The sequence below is a fragment of the Camellia sinensis genome, chromosome 2 (assembly GCF_055761805.1).
Source record: "Camellia sinensis isolate YWXY chromosome 2, ASM5576180v1, whole genome shotgun sequence".
Lineage (NCBI taxonomy): Eukaryota > Viridiplantae > Streptophyta > Magnoliopsida > Ericales > Theaceae > Camellia > Camellia sinensis.
Genome location: NC_138962.1, coordinates 212,349,926 through 212,377,504, shown reverse-complemented (window position 1 = coordinate 212,377,504; position 27,579 = coordinate 212,349,926). Strand labels below are relative to the sequence as shown.

General features: G+C 34.5%; 1 protein-coding gene, 1 non-coding gene and 1 pseudogene across 3 annotated transcripts; 2 read left to right on the top strand and 1 right to left on the bottom strand.

Annotated features, from left to right (window-relative positions):
• The first annotated feature begins 4,268 nt into the window (after nt 1-4,268).
• LOC114256587 (K(+) efflux antiporter 2, chloroplastic-like) lies at nt 4,269-14,895 on the top strand (annotated as a pseudogene). The gene is made up of 11 exons (XR_014360228.1): nt 4,269-4,565; nt 8,006-8,296; nt 8,494-8,650; nt 8,803-8,969; nt 9,113-9,203; nt 9,701-9,837; nt 9,947-10,006; nt 10,129-10,248; nt 10,428-10,623; nt 11,294-11,420; nt 11,682-14,895. The product of XR_014360228.1 is annotated as a K(+) efflux antiporter 2, chloroplastic-like (transcript).
• On the top strand, nt 9,334-9,437 carry LOC114256591 (U6 spliceosomal RNA). The gene has a single exon (XR_003627241.1). It is a non-coding gene; the product is annotated as a U6 spliceosomal RNA (small nuclear RNA).
• Nucleotides 14,896-17,554: 2,659 nt separating the features above from the next.
• Nucleotides 17,555-26,606, bottom strand: LOC114312516 (putative disease resistance RPP13-like protein 1). Its single transcript, XM_082916873.1, is given in 5 exon segments — nt 17,555-17,981; nt 20,653-20,714; nt 20,806-20,997; nt 22,161-25,877; nt 25,880-26,606. Coding segments are annotated over 2 exon segments (4,245 nt in total). The 5' UTR covers nt 26,459-26,606; the 3' UTR covers nt 17,555-17,981; nt 20,653-20,714; nt 20,806-20,997; nt 22,161-22,211.
• Between the last annotated feature and the right edge of the window lie 973 nt (nt 26,607-27,579).

Below are 27,579 nucleotides of genomic sequence, written 5' to 3'. Positions count from 1 at the left end.
CTTGGCTCATCTATTTCTTCATCTTGATCACTATCACTAGGATCATCTTTAAGTTCCTTTTTAGAACTTTCATCCTCACCTCGGGTTCGGCAAGTAAACACGTCCTCGAAAGAGGACGCATTCCTTGACTCCATAATGGTATTCTTGTGTATATCTGAAATATCAGACTTGTGCATAAGAAACCTATATGCACTACTATTCTGTGTATAATCAATGAATATGCGATCCATTGTTTTCAGACCTATCCTAACCCGCTTGGGTGTGGGTATCGCCACTTTTGCAAGACACCCCCACATTTGTAGGAAATTATAAGAAGGTTTGCGGCCTTTCCACAATTCATACGGAGTTTTGTCTACTTTCTTCCGAGGTATTCTATTTAGAATGTAATTCATGGAGAGAATTGCTTCCCCCCCACAAGTCCTATGGCAACCCAGAGCTTATTAACATTGCATTTATCATTTCCTTCAATGTCCTATTTTTTTGCTCAGCAACACCATTGGACTGAGGGGAATAAGGCGTTGTAGTTTAGTGGATAATTCCAGATTGAGCACAAATCTCAATAAACGGCGATTTATATTTTCCACCTCAATCACTTCTTAAACCTTTGATCTTTCGGTTTAGTTGATTCTCAACTTCATTATTAAAAAGAATAAATTTATCAATCGTCTCGTCTTTGCTTTTAAGCAAGTACACATAACAGAATTTAGTGCAATCATCAACAAAAGTGATGAAGTACTTGTTGCCACCACATGATTGTACGACTTTCAAGTCACACACATCACTGTGCACTAAATCTAAAGGCTCGATACTTCTTTCAATAGAGTGAAATGAAGTCCTAGTCAATTTTGCTTCTACACAAGTTTCACACTTGTGATTTGGATTAATCTTGAAAGATGGTATGCTATCTAATTTGATTAATCTACACGAAGAATCAAAATTTACATGACTAAGTTTACCATGCCACAATTCAAGGGACTCAAGTAAATAAGCAGAAGAGGAAGATTTCTCATTCATTTTTTTTTTGGGATAATAGTCATTACATTGAGCTTAAACATACCGCCCAACATATACCCCTTGCCTACATAGACTTCACTCTTGGTCAACACGAACTTATCAGACTCAAACACCATGCGGAAGCCATGCTTGCTTACAAGAGATCCCGAGACAAGGTTCTTATGAATGTCTGGCACAAATAGGACATCGTTTGGAGTTAGTTCTTTTCCTGAAGTTAAGGCACCAAAACAGGTTTGGTCCAAACAAGTTACTTTGAAGTCAATAGTCTTACTATTAGGAAACACAGATCCAGTGTTCAATAATTTACTATTTGGAATTTCATATTATGGCCAGTAGTCTTATCACTAGGAATCACTAATTTCTTAGCATGTGGTCACTAGACTTTTCACTACTAGGAATCACAATATCTTGACGTGTGATCAGTAGTCACTCCACTATTAGGAATCACAATGTCTTGACATAGGATCAGTAGACTCTTTCATTACTAGGAATCATCATTCATCATGTCTTGACGTATGATCAGTAATCTGTTCATTGCTAGGAACCACAATTTCATAACTGTGTAGCCAGTGGTCTCCCTAAGAACCACCAGTTTTTTTCTGTCTCTGTGATCAATGATCTTGCACTCACTAGGAGCCACCAATTCAAGAATATATTCAGAATTATAAAAATTCAAAAAATACATTCACTCACCCTAACGGGTTGTCTCATTTTTGCTCGTAAGTAAAGTCACATAGCAATCATATATGCTAATCCAAGGATAACATACTAATTGCCTCTGAGTAATTTAGAAATATTATCATGCAATCTTATGATTTCTTTTAATCACATTTGATCTCTCTAGATCTTCTTTTAAGAACTTCGCAAGGCTTAAGATTGTCAGGTGGAACAACATTTTTTGTTGTCACCTCTTGAAGCCAGTTCTGAAAAATCACAATAGAATTTCACTATTATGTTTTTTTCCCAGAAACTAAACTTAACACCAGAAAATTCCGAAATCTGAAATTTAATTCAGAACTGATCTCACCACTTACCCTAGAATTGAACATGGTTAGAAAAGTTTCCAGAAAGACTGGAAGGGTCACACTGATCCCACTTGAGACCCAGTTAACCTTAGACAAGACTTTCAAAAGCATGTCGACTCCTAGTCCATGGGAAACAAATTTAGAATTAAGTTTTTCAAGGGATAAACTAGGTTAAAACAAACCAAGCTACAAAATTCACAAGCAATTAAAAAATTACTATCATAATTACACCACTCATAAAAGTTAATCGGTACTTCCAGAACTGAGCTCATTATTTTTGTATAAAAATCAGAAATATTATAGCTAATGATAAAAATTGGTTTATTTTCCCAAAACAAAACACTTTTGAAATAATCAGATTATAACTAAAGACTTTACCAATACTTGATTTTCTACCACTTTGGGAATAAATAGATTAAATCCAAAGACTTCCTCTAACCACAAAGGTTTGAAACCAAATCCATCTTAGTTGCCATTTCTGAATGTAAATCAGAAATACTCTTTAGCCAAGGCTAAACTTTGGTTTCTATTATAGAAAACCAAACCACTTTGGGAATAATAAAATTAATCCCAAAGATTTTCTCTAAACCCGAAGGTTTATAATTTCTTTCGTTCCCCCTTTCCTTTCACTAAGGTGAAACTATTACAAAGTAGAAATCAAACTACTACTAAAACACAAGCAACAAATTGCTTCAAATATAAAGAAAAGTAATCAATCCAAATCAGGATTCTTTTGGTCCAAAAATCCTTTTCCACGCTTAGGTATTTCTGTTCAACAAAAATGTTAGTAGTCCAACTATTGGTTTTACAGTCCCAATTTCTATTCATTTGGTTTTTTTTTTTTTCCCATTCCCTTCCGCATCTGTATTTCTGTAAAGAAAGTTGGTAGAGAACCACAAGAAAATACAAAACAAATAATTGAAAAAAAAACTATAAAAGTAATAACTTATTTTAAACCTTCTAGCAATCCACTTAATAGCAAAATGAAGTAAAGAATTAAAAAGCTTTACGAGTTACACAATAAACTTATAAACTTATAACTCAAAAATTAAATTAAAATTTAATAGCCAAGAGTTATATATAATTACTACACAATAAATATGCAAATAATCCTAGCAATAAAATCATGCAAATAATTCTAGAAATAAAATCATGCAAATAATTCTAGAAATAAAATCATGCATAATTTTCTAGGAAAGTCATGCTCAAAATCTATAACATGCAAATTAAACTACAAATCTAGAAAATAATGAACGTGTATATTATACTAAAAAAGTAGAACAATAATAAGCATGTCAATTTAACTAAAAAATTTAAACACTTATGAGCATGCAAAATTATATTATAAAATAAAGAAGCATGCAAATCATGGTAAGAAATTAGGAATCTAAACATGTAGCATGTATCTATTTGTCCAATTTCATGGGAAATATATAATATGTTTTAAGATTGTTGTACGAATTGTGTAAATTAAATAAAATGAATAGATTCATAATTAATTAAATTTATATTACATAACAAGAAATCATGAATCTAAATCATGCTGGAGACTACAACTTGATGAACAGAAATATTTAACAAAATCAAATACTTAAATAAGATAGTAAAGAAAATAAACCGAAGCTTGTGTGATACCACAGTCCCCTTAAAGTAGATTTGCCGTCTCACCGTGGGTGCTGGAGGTATGTCGGCGTCTGTCTCCCAGGATACGACGGTTTAGAACCCGCTAATGCAGAAGCACCTTCTGCTCAGCTCCGGCGAACTGACAATGGTAGCACTCTCTCACACAAGAAGAATATATTATAGGAGTAGACTGACTATAATATGGGAGCAAAAATTTTTGTACTTCAACCAAAGAGGATGGTCTCCTTTTATACACAATGGGGAGGAGGAGAGAACTTAGCTTATTTTGTGATCATTTTCACAATGTTGAGCATGTCCTTATATAGGCATCTTTGGCAAGACATATGGCAAGGCCATGTGTACCTCATGGCTTCCAAAACCATGTGTCCGTCATGGTTAGGCCATGCGTGCCACATGGTTTCCAACATTAGGCCACACCATGTATACCATATGGTTTCCAGCATTAGGCCATTCATCCACACATCCATACCACATGTTAAATGCACAATCATCATTCTCAATCTCTCATTTATGAGACCAACTTAATGAAACAATTTTTCATTCAATCCTCAAACCAAAAAACCATATTTTCCAACAAACAGTACCATGTTTGAGGAGAAGGCTCAGAGAATATTGGAAGCTGCAATAGCATTGAAGGACGAAGCAGCAAATGCTTGGGATAATGTTAATTCTACGCACAATACCATTCAAGAGATTGTGAATGAAGAAACTGTTGCTCAAGCAGCTGTTCAGAAAGCAACAATGGCCCTTTCTTTGGCTGAAGCGAGGCTTCAAGTGGTAGTGGATTCACTAGAAGCTGCGAAAGGAAGAAAGAGTGATTTAGAATATGAAAGTGGAGGGGAAGAATCGAATATATTGAGGAAAAATGAGGAAGCAGTCTTGGTTGCTCGAGATTTATGAAGCACGGACATCTCTTCGGAGGCAACGTATAGGTGTCGGACACGTGTCGGAAACGGACATGTGGCCGACACTCTACCTAATGTGTCCCCCTTTTTTTTTGAATTTTTGCAGCCAGACACTCTTTCGGACACTTTTGGACACGTTATGGACACGTTGAAAACAGAGAGAAACCCTAACCCAGGAGACAGAGAGAAAACCTAACCCATTGAAGACAGAGAAAGAGAAAGGGGAAGAACCTATTAAAGCCATAGATCGAGGCTAGGTCGAGGTATGTTCTTACAATTTGTGTATGTTCGACTCTCTCTCTCTCTCTCTCCCTCTATCGGTGCTCTCTGTTCATCGTCGAACCTGTTCATCTTCTTCGACTCTCTCTTTCCCTCTGTTCGGTGCTCTATTCTTTGTTTCTTTCGTATCTCTCTCTCTCTCTCTCTCTATGCTCGTCTCTCTTGTTTGCTCTCTCTCCTTTTTTATTCTACTCTCTCCCTCTTTTATTCTTTATTTCTTTTTTTTTGCCTTTTTTGTTTTTAGTAATAAATTTTTTTCTATATTTTTTAATATTCTTGTTTGCTAAACATTAACATATAGAATAAATTATTTTTATTTGTAGAAAAAAATTGGAAATGATATTTAATATTAAAGTAAATAAATAAATAAATAAATAAATAATTATATATATTGAGCATGTCCCCAGTGTGTCGTGTCCCTTATTTTTTTAAAATTTGAGTGTCCACGTGTTCGCGTCGTGTCTCGTGTTCGTATCCGTGCTTCATAGCTCGGGATGATATTAGAGTTTGTCAAGCTACTTTGACAAATTTGAGGCAGAGTTGAGACAATTGTAAAGCAGAAAAGAGGAATTGCAAAAGGAAGTGGACCAGCTATGAGGTTGCAAAGCAAGCGGAAATGAATGCTTTAAAAGCGGAGGAAGATATGGCAAATGTCATGCATTTAGCAGAGAAAGCTGTTGCTTTTGAACTTGAGGCGGCACACGTCACTATCCAAACTCGTCCCTATAGGTTTAGCGTCGTAACCGACCAGTAATCTTGGGATTACCAAAGGCTTCTGAATAGATCATCACATAATAAGGGGCTGCAGAAGCAAATATAAAACATACATAGACCATTGAGCTGTGCTAACATACATGGGACAAAAATTTAAAACTCATATACATATACCCACATATGACGTCATATACATATCCAGCTTACATCGTCAACCATATACCACAAAAGAACTGTTCTTTAAACAAACAAAAGAAAATAATTAAACTTGCATCATGTTCACAAAACTTGACCTCTTGACTTTTAACGGAACCTCCTCGAGAGGCACAAAGGTTGGCCGACAAAACAGAATTCTAAGCGATCATCATTGAGCCTGGCCACGCGCCTGGTCTCCTACATACATAAATAATACAGTGAGCTGGAGCCCAGTGAATAATAACAGAGTAAAGGTTTTAATGAATGATGCCTATAACAGATTCAGAATTCAGATTCTTATTCAGAAGCAGATGCAGATACATATTCATATTCATGTTCAAAGTTCATACATTTCACATGATCATACGTGGTATATCCATTAGCGTTAACAAATCCGATGACCCATGAAGGGACGGCTGTAAAGGCATTCCGATGACCCATAAAGAAACGGCCATAAAGGCATTCCGATGACCCATAAAGGGACGGCCATAAAGGCATTCCGATGACTCATGTGCATAGAGACGTTTCCGATGATCCATAAAGACATTCTGATGACCCATAAAGGGACGCATGTCATATGATGCTAAGGATGCCACAAATACATTTTAGAAACTTGGACAATCATTCATTCATACAAAACATAGTATTTCAGAAAACTGATCATTTCATATCATCAGAAATAATTAAAGTTAAACATAACTTTACAGAGTTATTACTCACAGATAACTTCGATAGCAGAACAAATGGATCAAACAGCTTACGGCGCGTGACCTACACAAACATGGAACGGATTCACATATTGAAACACACTCGGATAGTACTTAATTTATTTCGTTTCGTTCTTAGTGTGTTTCTAGCCTTTATCCTCATTATTATGTCTTAATTAGGGCTTAGGAATGCCTAAGATGTAATGAGGATGCCAAAATGTAACTCAGAACACTTAGTCAAATTTTCAAAAACAAGGGAGTCCGCTCGAGCGGTTTGTAAAGTTTGCAAAAGTACTGGTTGCGTGATTTTTCCGCTCGACGAATGCTCGATGGTCGCTCTAGTGTAAGACTAAGTAAATAGAGTTCTCGATTGAGCACAACTTTGGTCGCTCGAGCGGTATGCAAAATTTTGAAAAACTTCTAGGAGCATGAATTTTACGCCCGAGCCATCTTCTTCTCGCTTGAGCTGAGATGCAAAGCTAAGGGTGGTCGCTCGAGCGGTGATGCAGAAACCTGGAATTTCCAAATTGATGTTCTAAGTCCAAAACTCAAATTCAAAGCTGCAAAACACATCTTTTGGGCTCAAAACTTGGGAAAACATGTTCAAACTTGTAAAGCATTGAGAATTAAAGATCGTTTCACAAAATCAAAGCTCAAAAGTATGCCAATTGTGTAATAGTAAACTTGAAACTTAAAGAACAAAACACGAGGATAACATGCATGTAACCAATTGAATTCAAAGCCTTCAAATCATAATCAAATGAGTTGTTTAGTTCAAAAACATGTTGAATTCCTTGAACAAAACCAAGATGAGAACATGTATGTAGAAATTCTTTGAAAACTAACTCAAAATGCTATGATATATGCATGCAGGCATGATATAGTTCTTGATTCACTCTTCTAAGCTTAATTCTGGCATTAATCTTAAATTTCCTTTGAATTCACATGTAAATGAGCTTGAAGTTACAAAATGTAAGTTGAATTCTTACATACAACTCTCAATTTCCTTGAACTCTAGCAAGCTTGAGTGATTTTCCAAGTTATCTAGCAATTCTCCTTTATTGTTTCCAATTCTCCAAAATTTGATCCTAATTCCTCCTCTCTCTCTCTCTCTCTCTCTCTCTCTCACGGTTTAGAACTCAAAAAAGATGATAAATTGTAATGTATTCAAGGGTTCTAGAAGCTATAGTGGCTTTATATATGTTTAATTAGTGGATTTAATTCATTCTTGATTAGGCTAATCACTTATATTTATTTTATTCTAATTATTTCATTCTGAATTAAATTTCAATCAAACCTACCGTAAAATTCTAAAAATTTCAAATAACGCATAACCCAAGTCAATTTCATGATCAGATGCCAATAAGGCCTTCAATTCGCAGAACAAGACAGAAACACAAACAGATATTTCTATGACAGACAGATGCAAACACAAATAATGCGACACACATGCAATTAATTCAGAATTTCTTCTTAATTACTTATTAGGCATCCTTAATCATGGTTTAACAGTTAATCACAGGTCGGGGTTGTTACAGCACAACATGTAAATGATGCCGAGATTGCCTTACAAGGAGCCGAAAAAGATGTCTCCGTTTCTTATGTTGATTGTGCGGAAACTATTGTACACCAAAGTGAGGACGAATTGGTTGAGGAGGGAAAGTTGATTCAAGGAAATTCAGGTGGTGGTGTTATTGAAAGGGAAATAGATGTGCAAATTGATGCTACTTCTTTGGTTATTGTGCTTTTACCAGGTACCCAATTTGATGGATTTGGCAGAGTTTTGAAGAACCAAAAAGTTTATCTTCAGATAGTGATCAAGAAAATGGAAAAATAAGTTTAGAGTCATCAAAAGATACTGAAATAGATTCAGAAAAGTCAAAGAACATGGTTCAAACAAAAAAGCAAGATTTACAGAAGGATTTGACGGGGAAGGATCACCATTTAATGCTCCAAAAGCATTGCTGAAGAAATCTTCTCGTTTATTCTCTGCATCATACTTCTTTTCAGATGGGACTGAGTTCACACCAGCAATCCCTTTTCCTTGGTCTTATTGAGTCTGCAAGGAAGCAATTGCCTAAGCTGGTCGTTGGCTCATTGCTCATTGGAGCCAGGTATATGCAACGTTTTCAAAGATGGAATTTCTCTGTCTATGATCCTTTTTACAGTAATATTTATTACATGTATCCCTTTGAATATTAGTTGACAGTTGTTACTGATTTTAAATTTTTATCATCAATTATTTCTGGTAACAGGATTTGTGAACATTTATTAGATTTCTATATCTCATACAAAAGTTTATTTTTTGATTTATGACAGGATTGCCTTTTAATCGGGTGGACAGAATTAACCAGCTATTTCTGCAACCAGACATCATTACCGCTGGTATCGACGAAGTCTCATCAAATACAAAGCCTTTGATTCGTCAAATACGGAAATTGCCCAAGAGAGTTAAGAAACTAATGGAGATGATTCCTTATCAAGAGGCATGTGCTTGAAATTCCCTTGCTTACTTTGTTTGCCCTCAGAACCTAGTATTCCATACTACTTATTTGTTTAGGATTTTATTATATTTTTTGTTTCAGTTTACATGATTTAGTATTCTTCTTTTATTTTTTCTTTTTTTTAGGTAAATGAGGAGGAAGCTTCTCTTTTTGACATGTCGTGGTTGCTGTTTGCAAGTGTCATATATGTGCCTATATTCCAAAAAATCCCTGGAGGTAACTGAATCTCATGATCTATTATTGTAGTAGTTAAATTGAAGCCTCATCTTTGATTTCTTTAGTGTAAGATGGTTGCAGCATGTGGCATGATTTCATGTTTGGATGTATAAGGTACATGCACTTCATGATTGTTCCTATATAGTATCAGATAAATTTGGAATGGTACATAGAGGATTAGCATGGCTCCTGCAGAAGGATGGCATACAAATGCCACTATCTGAACTCTTTTATATCCAGGTTTTTCTACTTGGCATTTCATAGCTCATGTTTCATTATCCTTGTTTGTTATTGATTATGCTTTTGTAAACGTCTAGAAGTAGAACATTATAATTGTTAGGAGTACAATTTAATGGGTTTGATAACAACAATCATACTGTTCTTGGACTCAGCCATCATCTGCATGTATTTTCTGGCCATTTTCTTCTTCTAATATGTGTTTGGAGTTTTATTTGTTTCATTGATGATGTATGTTTTTTATCCGTTGCAATGTTTAGGCAGTCCTGTTCTTGGATATTTGACTGCTGTCATATTGATTGGACCTTATGGTCTCTCTATTATTCATCATGTACATGAAACAAAGGCGATAGCTGAATTTGAAGTTGTTTTCTTGATGTTTAATATTGGCCTGGAGGTAGAATCCATCAAACCTTGAAGTTAATTTCTCTAGACAGCTATTTGCCATGACATTTGACCTGCTAATAACACAAAGAAAAGCTAAGCATTTTGTCTTCATTTTGCAGCTTTCTGTTGAAAGACTGAGTTCTATGAAGAAATATGTTTTTGGTTTGGGCTCTGCTCAGGTGGTTGGAAAACTTGTTTTTCAAATATTATCACTTGTGTTTTACCACAAGCCAGCAGTTTTATGTGCATTGATGCATTTGTATCTTAGTTTTGTTTTTTGTAACGTGCACAACAAATGCAGGTCTTGGTGACCGCAGTGGTGGTTGGCTTAGTTTCTCGCTTTATTGCTGGTCAGCCCAGTCCTGCTGCAATTATCATTGGGGATGGCCTGGCATTATCTTCCACTGCTGTTGTCCTTCAAGTAACAGTTAATGAGCAGCTTTGTAAGTTCTCATGCTATCCCATTTTTAGTTCTTATGTCACTTTGTTCCATTAGGATCAAGTAGTCAGGACTCAAAATTTGTTGGTTGATATGCTTTTATTAGGCAGTTGAATAATTTTATAATATTTTATTTTATTTTTATTGTATTTTTTCTGCAGGTATTGCAGGAATGAGGTGAGAGCATGTCACGCCATGGACGAGCTACATTTTCTGTTTTGCTTTCCAGGTACCTGTGTGGTCTCAGAAATTATGTTGACCTTGGATGTCATGAAGTGAATGAATTGCTTTTGGTGGAATTTACAGTGTCTTCTGATACTGTACAACTGTACTGTGCCATAATTATGTGTCTTAAAGGTGAACATTTTGGAACTACATACACCTGTGTAATGTAGAACACAGTTCTGATCCAATGTTGCACCATTTCTGCTTTTAGGTGTCATAATCTAAGAAATGCATTTAAGATGCTTGAATTAGCAGAAATAAAGATAATGCGTTAATAAGTTTAGTCTGTATTTGTTCCTTAATTATCATATGTGATCGCACCTTCATAGTTTTTTTTGTCAGTTATATTATCTGATTTGATTGTGTTTGTCTCTTTTGAACTATTGTTTTTACTGGCTCCTTTTTGTTTTTTGTTTTTTGTTTTTTTTGCCTTTTCCTCCAGGATTTGGCTGTTGTGGTTCTGCTGATACTCACACCTCTTATTTCACCGAATTCATCTAAAGGGGGCGGGGGGGTAAAAGTTCTTACTGATTCTTAAAATTTTAGGTTATCATACCACATGTATTGATGAACAGCCAACTACCACATCACCCTTTCTTCTGCAGTCTCTGTTAGGCATATGATGCTTAACTATATTTGTTTCCTACCTGGGAAAGTCAAATGAATAATTATTGAAGATTGTTTCACTTTTGAGCTTGTGTAGGATAGCTGCAACTGCTATTTTAGTTGTTTCTGCCAGTGCTATTGCTGCTTCTTCTTCTTTTTCTGTTGTTACTATGGGTAATTTTCCCCTCATTTTTAGGTTGGTTTCCAAGCAATTGCGGAACCTCTTGGATTAGCTGCTGTGAAGACCATTGTTGCAATTACAGCCATAATTGCTGGAGGGCGCTTGGTGAGTTCTCTGTGTTGCTGAACATAAATATGATATCGTAAGTGATGAAACCACATTTTATGCCCGATGATGCAATTTATATCATTAACTTCTCAACAACTATCCTTCTTTCAAGAAATTTTAATAAAGCATATCATCATGCATCATCAGTGTGTTGTATCAAAGATAAAAATTATTGTCTACTTGAGTTTATGCATAACCATGGCGTAGCTTTTGACTGTGCACAAGCCAAGGATTTTCAGATTTCTTTTGCGTTTGTGAAATTCATGATATTAGTCATTCTTATGCTAATTTTCAGCCGCTTTGGCCGATTTATAAGCAAGTTGCGGAAAATCAAAATGCTGAAATATTCTCTGCAAATACGCTCCTTGTTATTCTGGGGACTAGTCTCCTTACAGCTAGGGTATGCTGATGTGTTATTAAGTTTTACTCTTTTACATCATTCTACTGTTAAGTGTATGCATTTTTTTTATTATAAATGGAACAGACTGGCCTTTCCATGACATTAGGAGCGTTTTTGGCTGGTTTGCTTCTTGCGGAAACGTAATTTTCTTTACAGGTTGAATCAGATATTGCTCCATATCGTGGCCTTTTATTGGGTCTGTTCTTCATGATGGTAGCAAATTACTTCTTTCTATAAGATTCATTTATTGTCTAATTTAACTAATAAATTACTTTTTCTTTCTAGAAGATCCAGTCTTCTTACAGAAGCAATGAAAAAATTACTCGTCCATGCAAGTAGAAACGGATTGATATGATCACAGTATTGATGAACAGGAATAGTTTGCTCCGATACCTCTGGTTAACGGCCATTGTTCTTTGGGTTTCTGGTTGGAATGTCAATTGATCCAAAACTTTTTGTTTCAAATTTTCCGGTAATTATGGGGACATTACCTCTTTTAATTGGTGGCAAGACTATATTGGTTGCTGTAGCAGGTAGACTTTTTGGTATTTCAATCATATCTGCAACATGAATTGGTCTTCTACTTGCTCCGGGTAGAGAGTTTGCATTTGTGGCTTTTGGTGAAGCTGTTAATCAGGTTTTCCTCTCTATGAACTAAGTATTTTTCTTGCAAATTTTACTGTCTGATCGTTGATATTTTATGCAGCTAAGCTCTCTTTCTTTCTTTTTGTTTGTTTGTTTAATTTTACTAATTCCTGGGTATTGGATTCAAACATGTATGCGGGTCCACATAATAAAGACTTGATTTAATTCTATTTTAAGTGAGTCAGCATTATTTAATATGAATATGTGGTTTTTAACTAGGCAAACATGAGAATCATATATATATAGAATATCAATGAACTAAAGTATATTGTAGTTACAAATGCATCGGGGTTTGTAATCCATAGGATTCATGTTTGGTGTGACATAAATTACTTCTTTAAATGTGCATATATGCATATATGTCATAGTTAAAAGGGGTCTGTTTTGTATATTCACCTTAAAGTTGATAGGAAGGAAATACCTTAAAGTTGATACTCAGGACTCAAGAGGAACTGTCAAAGGCAAGTGCTTGGACAGAAAAAAAATTACTTGCGTGGATTTGGGATCGGGCCACAACCCTCTTCCACATTTGATGCTGCGGCACGAGCTCGTGATCAACAGATGGATGCAATGAGAGCTGAGATGGAGGCTCTTCATGAGGAGCGGCAACGAGATCATGAAGAGCTGATGAGGGACAGAGAGGAGGGCAAGAGAGATCATGAAGAGATGATGAGGGAGAAGAGAGGAGTTGATGAAACAAGCCGAAGATGGGAAAAAAGCTCGGGAGGCACAAGTACAACTCAATCATTTGAACAACATGGTCTCACGGCTCACAAGCCTCTTGCAGCCTTGAGATGGTCATTCTACTATTTGGTAAGAACATTTTTATTCGTATGATACTAGAATTTCTAGAAAAATTCAAATATTGACATTATTGTTTTGAAAAGTTGAAAAAAAGAGTTCTGCCCGTGTTTAAGGATGGTCTTGTTTGCCATAGAAAAAGCAAACATGTTCAAGAGGTAGCAAAACCCCAAAGAAGTACTCCAAGTACAAGCTTTGCTTTAATTCCATATTTTCACTAGAGAATGATACTAATCCTTTGCTCCCGGGTTACATCCTTAAAAGGCCTTTATATAGAGAAGCTTGGATTTACTGTTTAGTGTCAAAACAGCCAAATACAAAAATCAAATGGCTCTATTGGCTGGTTCCTTTTTAGGTAGGCATGCATTTTCAGTACTAGCTCTCTATTTTTTATTTGTAATTATTGTCTGGTTACATTTGTAGATAGAACTAGATTGTTTTCCCTCTCATGGAAGCCTCTACCAATAAAGTGCAACCCACTTCCCCCTTCTTTCTGCTTTCTTTTCTCAACTTCTCCGGACATGCAACATATGATTAATTAGGACTCATAAAATCTTGAAAAGATTATATACATTTGAGTTTTATATAATTTTTTATTTTATAATTTGAAATGCCAATCTTATTCAAGCAAATACTAATGGGTGAGCAATTTTTTCCACCATTTATGCATGTGTTTCGGAGCTATCATCTTTTTTCCAATGGCATATGCACTATTTCAGTTTAATTTACAAATCTGAAACAGATGTTTTAGTTCAACTGAACAGTCTGATCTGGTGAATGCAAATAACTTAAGAAATATAAAATTAAATTATTCAAAGTATTATAGATATATTAATATTACTATTTTTTTTTGGGAGGGGGGGGGGGGGGGGGGGTGGGGGGGGTTGTTAAATAGAGGCTTCATTAAGCTAGAAGAGAAAGCTATAGTTTCTGGGCACTTGATCCCCTAGGCATGATCCTTGATTTGATCTAGAACACATAGATAAGCAGTAGTAAAAAGGAATTAAAGTGTACAATAGAGTTATGCCTGTAAATAGGATACATAGGTTGGGAGTTAGAGTCGAAATCACCTTAAATTTAGTCAAAAAAGGGCGTTCGGAGGGCAAACATGCAAAACAGCCCCCAAACCAGTCAATGGATGTCACGTGCAGCTTCCTCGTGACAAATACAACTTGTGGGGACAGACGGTACGTAAATATGACACATTGGTTGGGAGTTAGAGTTGAAAACATCTTAAATTCAGTTGAAAAAAGGTTTTTAGAGGGGGAAAATGCAAAACTAATGATTAATTACCTACAATGATTACTTTGAAAAGATAACTGGTTGCCTTACATATGCCTCTGAGTTTTATATAATTTTTTTTATATATACATTCGAGTTTTATATGATTTTCTTTTATAATTTTAAATATGTCAATAAAAAATCAAGACTAATGAGTAATTTTATTTTTACAAATGGTTTTTGCCGTGGAATTTTGGATACGGCTTTTTTTTGTCTACGGAAGACATTGGTTTTTGTCTATGGATTACTATTGTTTGTACAGATAACTATTTGTGCGTGGTACAATTTACTTTATTCACGCGGTACAGATTACTCTCAACTTGGCATGGTACATATTACCTTTTGGCATGATATTGTAGATATTACTTTTTTGTGTACAGAAGATATGATTTTTGTATAATCCTCTATTTCATATGGAATTTTATTTTTGAGGTTGGATTATGATTGGTTTGTATGGAAATCTATTATATTTGGAATTTGACATTAAATATGAATTTTTTGGATGGTTGAAAGTGAAATGTGTGCACACATTGTGGAATGATAATATAATCGGTATTGTATTGTTTTGTTTATATACAGGGTACATATTGCATTAATGATGGAATAAATACAGTTGGTTGCGAAATTAATAAAAAAAACACTATATAAAGTTTTTGGCAACTAAACATTTAATAGCCAAAAAAAGTAAAGTTTTTGATGACTAATATTTGGCAGCTGAAAAAGCAAGCAAAGATATTTGGTGATTAAATATTTAGTAGTATAAAAAAAAAGCAAAAACAAAAGCCTTTTATGACATCCTTTGGTAACTAAAATGTTTTGTCGTAAAATACAATGGGATGAAAATATTTATTTTTTTGGCGATTAAAATGTTTAGTCGTAAAAAACAATGGCAACTAAACTATTTGGTGGCTAAATGTGACATAAAACAGTGACCAAAATATTAGTCGCTAAATGTAGTTCTATTGGCGACTAAAACATATTAGCCACTAAATATTTTAGTCACTAAAAGAGAACTTTATTTTATTTAAGAACTTTCGGCGACTACAATTTTAGTCGCCAAAAGGTGTCAATTAGGGATTAAGTTAGATTTAGTAAGAGAAGATAATTAGAGACCAACATAAATTTAGTCACCAAATACTATTGCCAACATGCCTGCGGCGACTAATTGGGCGACTAAAAAATCTAATTTTTTAGTAGCCGAAGGTGTATTTTCTTGTAGTGAAGGAAAATTCATTTTAGGACAATTTTGGAGGATTAGGTCTCCTAAAACTTAAAATCCAAAATTGTAGGCACCCAAAACTTTCTGTGTAGTATGCATCTACTAAGACTGTGTTTGGATAATAGATTTGGATAGAAATTTAAAAACCCAAATCTATGATCCAAACACAGCCTAAGAGATGGATTTCCATCATATGAGCTTAAAGTAAAAAAAAAATTATATTTGTTAAAAAATTATATTTGTTGTTTTTCATTTGGTTGGCTTTGTGTATCAAGAAGGTGCTAATGTATGAATGGATTTGATATCTCAGTTGAATTTGAAAGTGAAGTGCTTTCGTGTATCCTTTTAGGTTTCACAGTGGTAGCCTAAGAGACCTAGATATGAGTACAGACATGGGACATGGAATTCTCAAAAAATTAAGATACGAACAGAGGGGGTACGAAATTTCTTTTATATATATTTATTTGCTATGTATATGAACATTAAGTTAGGGCACAAAGATATGAGAAGCATCGATGTTATATGTGGGTGTATTTACTATTTATTTATTTTTCACTTCTCTCCCCCATTTCCCTATATTTACTTTGAACCCAAATCAATTTTCTAAGAGAATTATTCAGACATAGGACATGTGTTCGTGAAGTGTTCCCATCATGTTTTGCAAAAAATAATAATTAATAATTTGACAAGCCACATGGATGTGTCCGATACATAGACATGCCACGTGTGTAAGGGTAACGGTTCCGTATGGGAAATGCAACTGACATGTCTAGTTGGACATGCACCAAACAAGAATGTCTAAATGGTTTGAGTTTACTATATCACTATGCATTAGACTTCCATTTCATTCATAAAATGCTCAATTTTTTGTAGCAAATACCATTCTATGCTAAAAAAATATAAAATAAAAAAGAATAATACCTGGAAGCTCGAAAATAGTTGGCTCGAAACTCAAAATGATGCCGTTTTGGATTCTCTTACTGATAAGATATATTAAAATTCTCTTACCGGTAAGATAATTTTCATTAAATAACCCCCTCGTAAAACGAAACTACCGTTTAAAATGACGTCGTTTTGGATTCGGGGCAAATTCGAACTTGGAAATTTCGAGCTACGTATCATCACTGAATAAAAAAAATGTTGAACAAATATGAAATCTAGTCATGTTGTGGTGTCCTTGGACATGAGAATTAGATAAATCCAACACCTAGACACATACCTACACCTTACACCGATATTCGAGTTTTCCATAATGGATTACCCATTATGCAATGATGATACACTTATCAATTGAGCAAGATTGGCTTAGCTCTTGCCAAGTTTGAAAACAATCTACTCCTCACCAGCCAAGGTTAAGCAGCTAGAAGTATGCTTAAGAATTTGGACTGCAAGATATATTGCTTGATTTGGCTTATCTACACCTTCACTAAATATTCAAGGTGTACCTGTCAAGTGCTATGACACAGACATAATGCACTAAACATCTATACTCTCCTTCCCACAAAATTACGACCTTAAATTTCATTTCCAAGGTATTTTATTTTTTCATGTTCCATTGATTAACAATTCAAAGTTTACTGAAACCATAGAAAAGAAACCAATTAATACAGATAGAAGTAATATTGTATTTACATTTTAAAGATCTATTTCAAGATTCCATTTGAGATGGAAAAATCTCCTTGCTAGAAGTAAAGGAATAAAAAACCTTTTACTGGCACATCAGTTTTTCCAAAACTTCTCTGGTGCGTTTTTCACCTTTATTTTTTCAAATTAATCTATGATCCTTCCTCCATTCAGTAATATATAGATTAATCAATAGTCATTAATAAAAACATTGATTCAACTTATTTATTTTGGAAGAGAGGAATTATAAGCATCAAATGGTGTGCTTCAAGGCCAACACCTAATACATTACGAGATCCCAAGGAGACAATATAAATTCCATCATTGCAGCTGCATCAAATATTCTTGGCCCATCGCGAAAAAGGCCATCAAATTAAGTTTAAGAGCTAAAATCTAGCACTTCATAGAATGTTTGAATGAAGTACAAGATCATTTTTGTGACCTAAAAGCAAGATAAACTATAAAGCCAAAACACATGGAGCACGAAAAGTGACTTGTTTGGACTCGGAAGCTTTTGCAAGCTGCATGATGTCCCCATAGGAATGAGATGTTTGTACAGTTAGTGTAACCAATCAAGACTCAGCAATCCAGGATTCAATCTAAGACTAGACTAGAGATATGTTGTCCTGCAAACCAAACAAGTCTAGTGTTAATTCAACTTGTTGTAACAGAGTGAGTTAGGTAGATGTTTTAGTTAAATATTTCGTAAACATGTGGAGTGTATATAAGGTACTATATATCTGAGTTTTCAATCTAATGAAAATCATTCAATTTCAATAACTTCTTCATTTGTAACATTAAGAGAGGTAACTATAGCATGGCTAGTCTGCATATATCCATCAGGGATGAATTGATAGATTAAAAACTCAATATCCACAAATAACTTAGAGAGAATGATATATATACTCAAGGCAGCTCAAATGGCAAATCAAGACAAATCCAAAATGGAGTGTGCTGTTAGATAATCATCAAGTTCACAAAAATACGATTCTTCTCCATATTACAAAGAATAAGTTCTAAGAATCAACCATTGCGGAGCCAGAAACGTCCATTAAACAATTCACTACTAATATCAACCTTCAATTACACATAATTTATGCTAATAAACTTGCGTAATATACAAAACTGGATCAAGTAATTTATAGTTACCAAATTACAAATACCATAATGAAAGCAAAAACCAGAATAGTTAATTTTTACAAAAATCGAATAAATGACCGCTTACATCACTAATACTAAAATTCCATAAATGCCAATAAAGTTAAACAATTGATTCTGTAAATCACAAATGGATAATATTTTCCTTCATTAAAATTTTGAACAAATTTAATTCAAATATATCCTTTGAACATAAGATTTGTTTAATTAATTTAGTTGAAGAAAACTACACCGCGTTTGTTGGCAATTCCTTTTTAATGCCACAAGTTCTCTTCTCTCTTTTTTTTTCCCCACCTTTTTTAAATATAAGCATAAATCCTCTCCTAAATTGTCACAGAATGTCGTAATCATCTCCTTGGATATTAGGAAAATAGTGATATATAAGGTAAATAACATGTGAACACCTACAAAAGAATTCAAAGAAAGAAGAAAATGAAAAAGAATAACTAAAATATTAGAAGGAAAAAAAGGGTAACATGAGTATATATTAATCTCTATGCTTTATGAAAATAGTTCATACTTTTAGTGTACAAGATTGACCTCATTTAAAATAAAATTTTCAAAAAGTCTGAATAATAATTTCAGATTTTCAAATTTCCAGTGGGGTCACTTGACCCTAAGAATCAAGGCAATACACCAACAGCTAGTAAAAGAATACAAAAGGGAAATTTTTTCCAAATTAAAGATGGACAATAGGAAACTATTCCTTCAATTGTAGTAAGTTAACATAGTGTACATAGAAGATACGAGGGCTGTTGCATGTGCAGTTACACCCAATTTTAATAGGTACCATATGACATTTGTTTGGAACCAAATAACATGGAAAACGTAGACAACACATGAATGAAAAACTTTTTGATATGGATTTATCTTTAATATATCTGAGGAACAAAATTGTCATTTGTTTCCATTGAAATGAAGTGTTTCCATTTTCCAAGAGACTGAAACGAAACACTAGTGGAATAACAAAATTCTAGTGTTTTCATTGAAACACGCCAAAACATAGTGAAACATACCAAAACATAGTGTGATATACCAAAAGAGTAAATTGTATCTATACAAATTTAGAAATTTTCATAAACATTTATTACTACTGTTTCAGTAACTTTTTAGACCTTGTTGGAAATTTTTGTTTAATAAAATTGAGTTATTTGACAATACTTAATAATTTTTAGTTCATAGTAACATTAATTTTTTAATTCTTTTACGTGAATGACTATATCAATCTCAATTTGTTTAATTAATCAATTATTAGGCGTTTATACATTTAGATATATTTCAATTTATATTTTCAAACATTTCGATTTGATCTTTATTTCATAAAATATTTCCGAGATGTTTTTGTTTCTGTACTTTTTGAGACAACACACCGAAACAAAATTTTGATCTTTGTATATATATAATATTACTTTGAATCCAAAGGCCATTCATCAATTGTCTAATTCTTTGTGTAGAGATGCGAAAAAAAAGGACAGGCTTCCACACACAAATGCAGTAGACATAACATCACACAAATTCAATTACAATATTTACGGTGTGTTAAACATCCACTGGTTCTGAATTGCTTAGGAGATTAAGCATGTGAAATACAGAACCTGTTAGCAATATACAAAAAATTAACAAATTGTAAGTAATGTGCCCATTAAAAACTTTGATGTATAAGAATATACTTAATATTAAAATATCAACTATAGCCAACAAGGAAACAAAGATTAATCAAATAATGTCGACTCACCCTCTGAGCAAAATGGGCAGCATTTTCCTACAGATTTTCAAGGGGTAAAAAAATAGGAAGATACTCTACCTGTACAATTCAATAAATGACTTCATTCAACTTTTTACAACACACAAGTTATTCAGTAACCAAAATTCAAATTATAATATAGTCAGGGACACATCATATAAATGCATGTACATTTAAGCTGATGAATAATCAGTATTGATGATCTACGAGAGTGAGTTAGTAATTAAAATAAAAATAGCAAAATGAGGCATCACTATAACAACCTATATATATAAATTGCCACCTTATACACCATACTATCCAAAAATTTTACAAACAAAAATAGTTGGGGAAGCCAAACTCACTACATTTTCAATATATGTAACTATAGATAAATAAAAAATCACTCAACATACCTCCATGAAATTGTGAAACTCTGAACATTCTAAACATGAGCTTTCCCAAAGCTATATTTCCCCTAAACAAAATGAAAGGCCATATGATGCAAATTAGGTAAAGATATTACAAAAGACAACACCAAAACGGTTTCAACTAAAGAAAATTCTTACCAGGATTGGTCAAAGTGTACAAGGGGATAGCGAACAATCACTGGATGGACAGGATATCCAGGAACAAATGCACAAAGTTGGAAAGAAATGAGGACTCTTCCATTTGTTGTGGTTTCCTTGGGAAATAAAAGCAGATGAGGAAATCTATCGGAAGAAATCTTTCTCTGTATTCAGATCCTTGAAAGCACATTTCTGCATCAAATAATCCCTTATAGATTGATAAAACTTAATACTCTAATAAATTCTTTTCATGCAAAAAATGTAACTTAAGTATACAATTAAAATTGTTTTCAGTTTCCATATTTATTAGAACAACTCACCAAAATGAAATTTGGACACCTGATATGCGTATATTTGTTTGTAACTTTTTAAGTTAGCTCTTACAATAACAAAAAAATTGTTTAATTTTTCTCAGCATTTGCAAACTACTTACATAATTTCACAGCATTTCATTCTCTTTCATTTTTTATTTTTTTTTATTTTTAACATTACCCTCATTTGACCGGCCAAAAAATTCTCCCTCCAACAAGAATTTTTACTAACTTAATCACTTTCAATCTGACTTTTCCCGGTCACTAGATAGGCAACAACTTAACAAATATAAAAATAATTTATTAATAGCCTCTCTACTTGTGAGAGTAAGGCTGCGTACATCAACCTTTCCTCAAACCCCGCTTAAACGGGAGCTTCGTTCATCGGAGACGCCCTTTTTAATGACCAGCCTAGAAAACCCAAACTAAGGCTTGGTTTTCATAATCAATTTTGACAGATAATTTTCTAAAAATTTGTTTGGCTGTATATTCTAAAAATAGTTTTTAGAAATTTGAAAATCCAAAAGTCATTTAGTTTTCGAATTTGAAATAATTTTTAAAACTATGTTTTGTTTTGGAGCTTTCAAAAATAGTTTTTAAGTTTCAATCTATATTTTATTATTTTTAGTGAACTTTTTAAGTATTTTAATCAATATTTTTTAAGTTTTAGATACACTCAATCTAAATAAACCTAAACCATATAAAATTTATGAAAAAAATCGTTTAAAAAATCACTAAATATTAACAAATATACAAATTTAATACGTTTTTGTATGTATTTTGTATTTATTAAAATTTTTAAATATTTTTTAAATTTTAAAATTTTTTAAAAATATATGCAGATTAGATGTATTTAAAAAATAAAACAAATTAGTCAATATATTAAAAAAATATGAATTAAAAATTTAAAACTATTTTTGAAACCTCCAAAACCAACCAAAATTTAAAAAATTATTTACTCATCCCATAATGGTCCTCTAAATTTAAAATCTGAAAATAATTTTTAAATGTTTATATTTATCAAATTAGTTTCTGTTTTGATACCTGGCAATTTGACTGCTTGTATTGCGGTGGAATCTCCACAGTGCTGATCACTCAACTGACATCGACGTGAGGAATGTGAGCTAAGTGGGGCCGATATTTGCCTTTTCCCTTTTCACACTTCCCTGTTAGTCTCGGACATCTCTCGATCAACAATTCCTTAAGTGAGGGAGGTAGCCTTTGCACTGGTAAAGATTTGAGCCTAGGGCAACCAAGGATTTCAAGTTCTTCAAGAGAGGCGAGGTTTTGAAACAATTTAGAAGATAGCTTCTCCAGATTTCGGAAACCTAAGATGCGAAGACAGATCAGAGAGGTGGGCAGCAACATCCCATCTATCGGAAAGCTGGAACCCACAGGATGTTCTTCTTCTTCCCCTGAAATCGACAGTGTTTTAAGAGAGGGTAAACTGTGCAAACCAATCTTCTTGAAGTTGTTGTTCCATTGTGAAATATTCATACACAGCTCTTCAAGAGAAGTGAGGTAGTTGATGCTCTGCAATCCGTGTGGTAGGGCCTTCAGTTTGTTGCATCCCATGATATTCAAATCTGTCAGATTTGTTACAGAGTGGAACCATCCTTCCGGAATGTACTCCAAATTCTTACACCCATACAAGCGCGATCGACTGAGATTCCTGAGATTAGGAAGGGCATCTGGCAAGTATTTCAGCCTATCACAACCACTGATCCAAACAGACTCAAGAGATGGACAGTTAATTTCCATCCCCTCCTCTACTAGCAGTGCCTCCAACTTTTTACACCCCCAAATGTCAAGCTCTTTGAGTGTGGGCGGTAGCCCCCCACCTCTGGACGATATCAAGCATGTGAGGGATGGACAATTCTCAACCCATAACACTTCAAGATTATTGTCATTAATCTGCGTCATCCACCCGAATAAGGATTGCAGAGCCTCACAATCACGTATCTGGAGTTTTTTCAGCGTGCACGGAAAACCTGTCTCTGGAAAAGAGCCGAGACTTGGACACTTCAAGACATACAACTCTCGAAGAAAAGAGAAGGTATGTAGCAGCCGTGGCAGTTTATCCAGCAGCTTTTCACAATTAATTATTGTTAGATGCTCAAGCCTCACTATGCTAGGGAGTCCCTCTTGTTGTTGTTGCTGATGTTGCCCTTCATTTTCTTCATCCTCATCTTCTTCAAACAACGAAACAAACTGGGGGCAGTCTTCAATTCTCAAACGTCGGAATGCAGGCAAGCTGTGTTGCACTCTCGCCTCATTCTTCCACAGTGTCTTGAGTTCTTCACACCTTCTAATGTTCAATTCCTCGACTTCCATCAGCCCATGAGTAACCCATTTCGGCAAGAGCTCGAGTTTCTTAATCATCCCAATGCTCAAGGAAGTTATTGAACTCAGATGCTTAGACTTTGCATTTGCCGATATCACTTCATCATCAACCATACTCCTCATCTCAAGGACCGCTTCAAGGCTTGTTAGAGGAATGTCATTCATAGCTATCGAGGTGAGTGACGGGAGGCTAATGCTGGAACCTTCAACTAGGAATTGCGGGCACTCTGAAATCTCTAGATTATTCAAACAAGATAGATCCTTGGGCATCATTCCGCAGAGGTTGGGGCAGTTCGAGATCTGTAGCTTATTCAAACAAGGTAGATCACTTGGCAACATTTCAACAAGTTTAGGACAATTTTTGATGGAGAGCTCACTAACAAGAGTGAATGGTTGAACTTCCTTGTGATCTCCAAAAGTATACCAATCCTCCCATTCTGGCATATTCTCAAAGCTTAGAGTCTCCAGTAACGGAAAAGGTTCACCACCTTGCCCATAGAACTCACAACCAACATGCTTTAGAACACGCATTCCTTTAATGTAAAGCTTTTTGAGGGAGGGTAGTCGTCCGAGAGGTGGCAAGGATGCACAATTTCCACAATTTTCTAAACTTAGGTAAGCCATATTGGAGAACAGAGGATCTCCTATCCAAGTCGGAAATCCTGTACCAAGGTAGCCTTTGATATGGAGCTTTTTTAAATTCTTGTGAGGTTGTAGCATGTCAAGCACTTCTGTTTCAACTCTTCCATCTTGTGAATCACCTGAGTTAACACTCCATTCCATTGATAACACATCTAACCCCTTCTTATCATTTAAATTTGCCTCCCTTGCATCTAATGGAACCACCACGTTCTGTAACCCAGATAGGCAAAGCTTCCCCCGAAGATAAATTAAGTTCTCCAACTCTCTTAACCGATGCCCACTGTTTTTAGTAACAATAAAATTGGATAGTGTTCGAAGACTAACCAACTTACCTATTCCCAGTGGCATTTCTTCTAAGGAATGTGCATTTGTAGTATCGAGATGACGTAGATCAATTAGGTTTCCCAAGTCTGTTGGCAACTTTTTCAGTTTTCGACATCCTCTCAACATCAATATTTGTAGATTGTAGAGAGAGCCTAGTGATTCAGGTAATTCTTCAATGGAGGTGTGGGATAGGTTAAAATACCGCAGATGTTTCAAATCTCCAACAGAATTTGGAACTTCTGTGATGCAATATCTACTCATATTGAGCACCCTCAAGCGTTTTAGCTTCGGCAATAGATTACGGGGAACATTGCTTGCCAAATAAAAATCTGAATCAGATTCTAAGGAAAATGGTAAGAAGGTCCGTAAATGCGTGGCTTTGTCAAAGATCTCAAATTTTTTCATACCCTCATGGTACTCCTGCATGTAAGATGAATGTCGAGCTTTCTTTATATTTTTGCATTGCTCCTGATATTTCAATTTATCCTCCAATCTAAAACAAGTATCTCTTGCAACTCCTTGAGCCAAATCATTGATGAGGTCGTGCATCACAAATTTAGAACTTTTATCGGTACTTGATGGCTGGAAAAAAGACCTTGACAACAATTCCCGAAAGTACTCACCTCCTATATCTTCCATTTGTTTCTCTCTTTTTGGCGGAATGAAACCCTCTGCCATCCATTACAAGACTATCTCTTTTTCCTCAAATTCATAGTCCTTGGGTATTATTGAGCAGTATGCAAAACACTGCTTCAAATGCGAAGGGAGATGATGGTAACTTAATCTCAAAGCTGGAAGGATGTCACTTTCTTCGTGTGATAAATCCCATATTTTATTACACAATACATCTACCCAGTCCTCATCTCGTTCTTTGCAACGTAAAAGGCCACCGAGTGTCTTAGCAGCCAGAGGCAAACCTTTGCATTTCTCCACAATTTCCTTACCTATTGATACCAAATTTGGATTTGCATCAATACTTCTATGCTCGAAGGCATGTTGTGCAAACAACAACCAACAATCTTCCTTTGATAGGACCTCAATGTCATGAAGTTCAACAGCTCCCATAGTTCTTGCAACATCTCTGTTACGTGTAGTCACCACAACTTTACTCCCTTGGGCTCCATCACTGAAAGGTTTTTTCAAAACATTCCAGTCACTGTATTTTTTGTTCCAGACATCATCTAAAACAATTAAGAACTTCCTTCCAGCCAAAGCCTTCTGCAGTTGAACTTGAACTTGATCCAAGCCATTAAAATTACATGTCTGGGAAGTCACTGACTCGAGAATTAATTTTGTTATTCTCATAATGTTGAACTCATCTGACACACAGACCCAGGCTTTCAAATCGAAATGTTTCTTCACGGTTTCATCATTGTATACCATCTGAGCCAGGGTGGTCTTGCCAATCCCACCCATACCCACTATGGGAATTATGCCAACGTTGCTATGATTTGATACATCCCCTTTACAAGCAACTCAATTATCCTACTCTGATCGTGTTCCCGGCCGTAAACACGAGGTTCATCAATTATAGATGTAGAGTCTGGTCTTTGCCAAGTCTTAGTAGGTGTGAGGGGTCCAACAATCTTAACCAAATTAAATTTTGAACATTGTTGAAAACTATTGTGCAATCTGGTATTGATCTCCTCAATCTTGGACTTCATTTTGAAATTAAACATAACATCTCTTGGCTTGAAATGAGGGATGAGGTTCCATACCTTGCTCGAACTAGCTTGGGGCGGCTTTGCCTTGAGCTTGTGTTGCAAAGCTTCGGTGGCGAACTCATCCACTAAATCATCCAAATCATATGCCAGATCCTGGAGATCGTCGAGCCACAGGTTCACGGCTCGATCTTTCATTTGCTTCTCCTCCGCGTCAATCAGAAGAGCTTCAATTTGAGACAGCATATTGGTCCAATTGGTGAGCTGGGTATCAATACCTTCAAAGGAGGGTAATTTGGAGGAGGCAAAAGAGGACATCTTCTCAAACAGCAATTTGACGAAGGCAGAGAGAAAGATCTCTGCTACAGGCATTGTTTCCGATTACAGAAGGAAAAAAACCAACAGATCAAAAGCAAAAGCAAAGTAAAGCGAAGCAAAAGCAAAACAAAGCAAAGAGAGAGGTTGTTGACTATTTTTTGAGTGCCGTGATAAGTCAAAAATGGCGTCTTCTTTCATTGGCTCCTGGTCCCTTTGCGAAAACATGTCAAAAAAATAAAAGAACCCAAGTTGGTAGAACCCAATTATTTTTTAATATATTTTTAAATGAATTTATATCTTTATCATGGTTTTTCTCAGTTGGTGGAGAGTGGCTTAGCAGTTTTTCAATCTTTACCCGACAATATAGTTTTGGGTTTTGTTTCTTACATTTTTAATTTTTTTTTTGTTGAAATGTGATTTTTTTCGTTATTATTATTGAATTTAAAATATAAAAAAAACTGAGTAAAATAAAAAAGAAATTAGAGTGAAATTTAAAATTAATTATAAAGATCACCGGTATAATACATTCATTATATCAAACAGTTTAGATTATTAGAATAAAATTCAGAGAATTTCATGAGTCCGAACAATATTTTTTAATACAAATGGAGGACTAAATTTTTTATTTTTGATTATTTTCATGAAGATTTGTCTCACAAATTATTAAAAAAAATATTCTTTTTTGCCATAATTTTTTTTTTTTGTTTTGGGTTTTTTTGGGCCTTGATTTGATTTTGTTGTTTGTTTTATTTTCTTGTGTTAGGTTGCAAGTTGATAGCTTGCCAACCGGTGGCCTTGTTGGATCTTTCCTGGAATCAAGATAGGGAAAGTGGTAATGTTTATTGGGTAAATTAAATTGGGAGTTTTCGTATATCATTTTGATTCTCACATTTTTAATTGATTTAATATTGATTTTAATTTTAAATTTTGTATTAATTTGATTTAATTAATAATGTCAATTAGTGTTTTTGAAGTAAAATCGTTAATGAGATGATTGAGATTGACTCACTCAGTTAAGAAAATTTACAATTTTGCTCTTAAAAGCGTAACTCATGCTATTTATGTGTGCACTTTTCATATTTAAAAAAAAAAAAAAGAACTTAAAGATTGCAATTAATTAGTTTAAATTGAAAAAATTAAAAATTAAAATTGAAATTGAATTAATTAAAATCAAA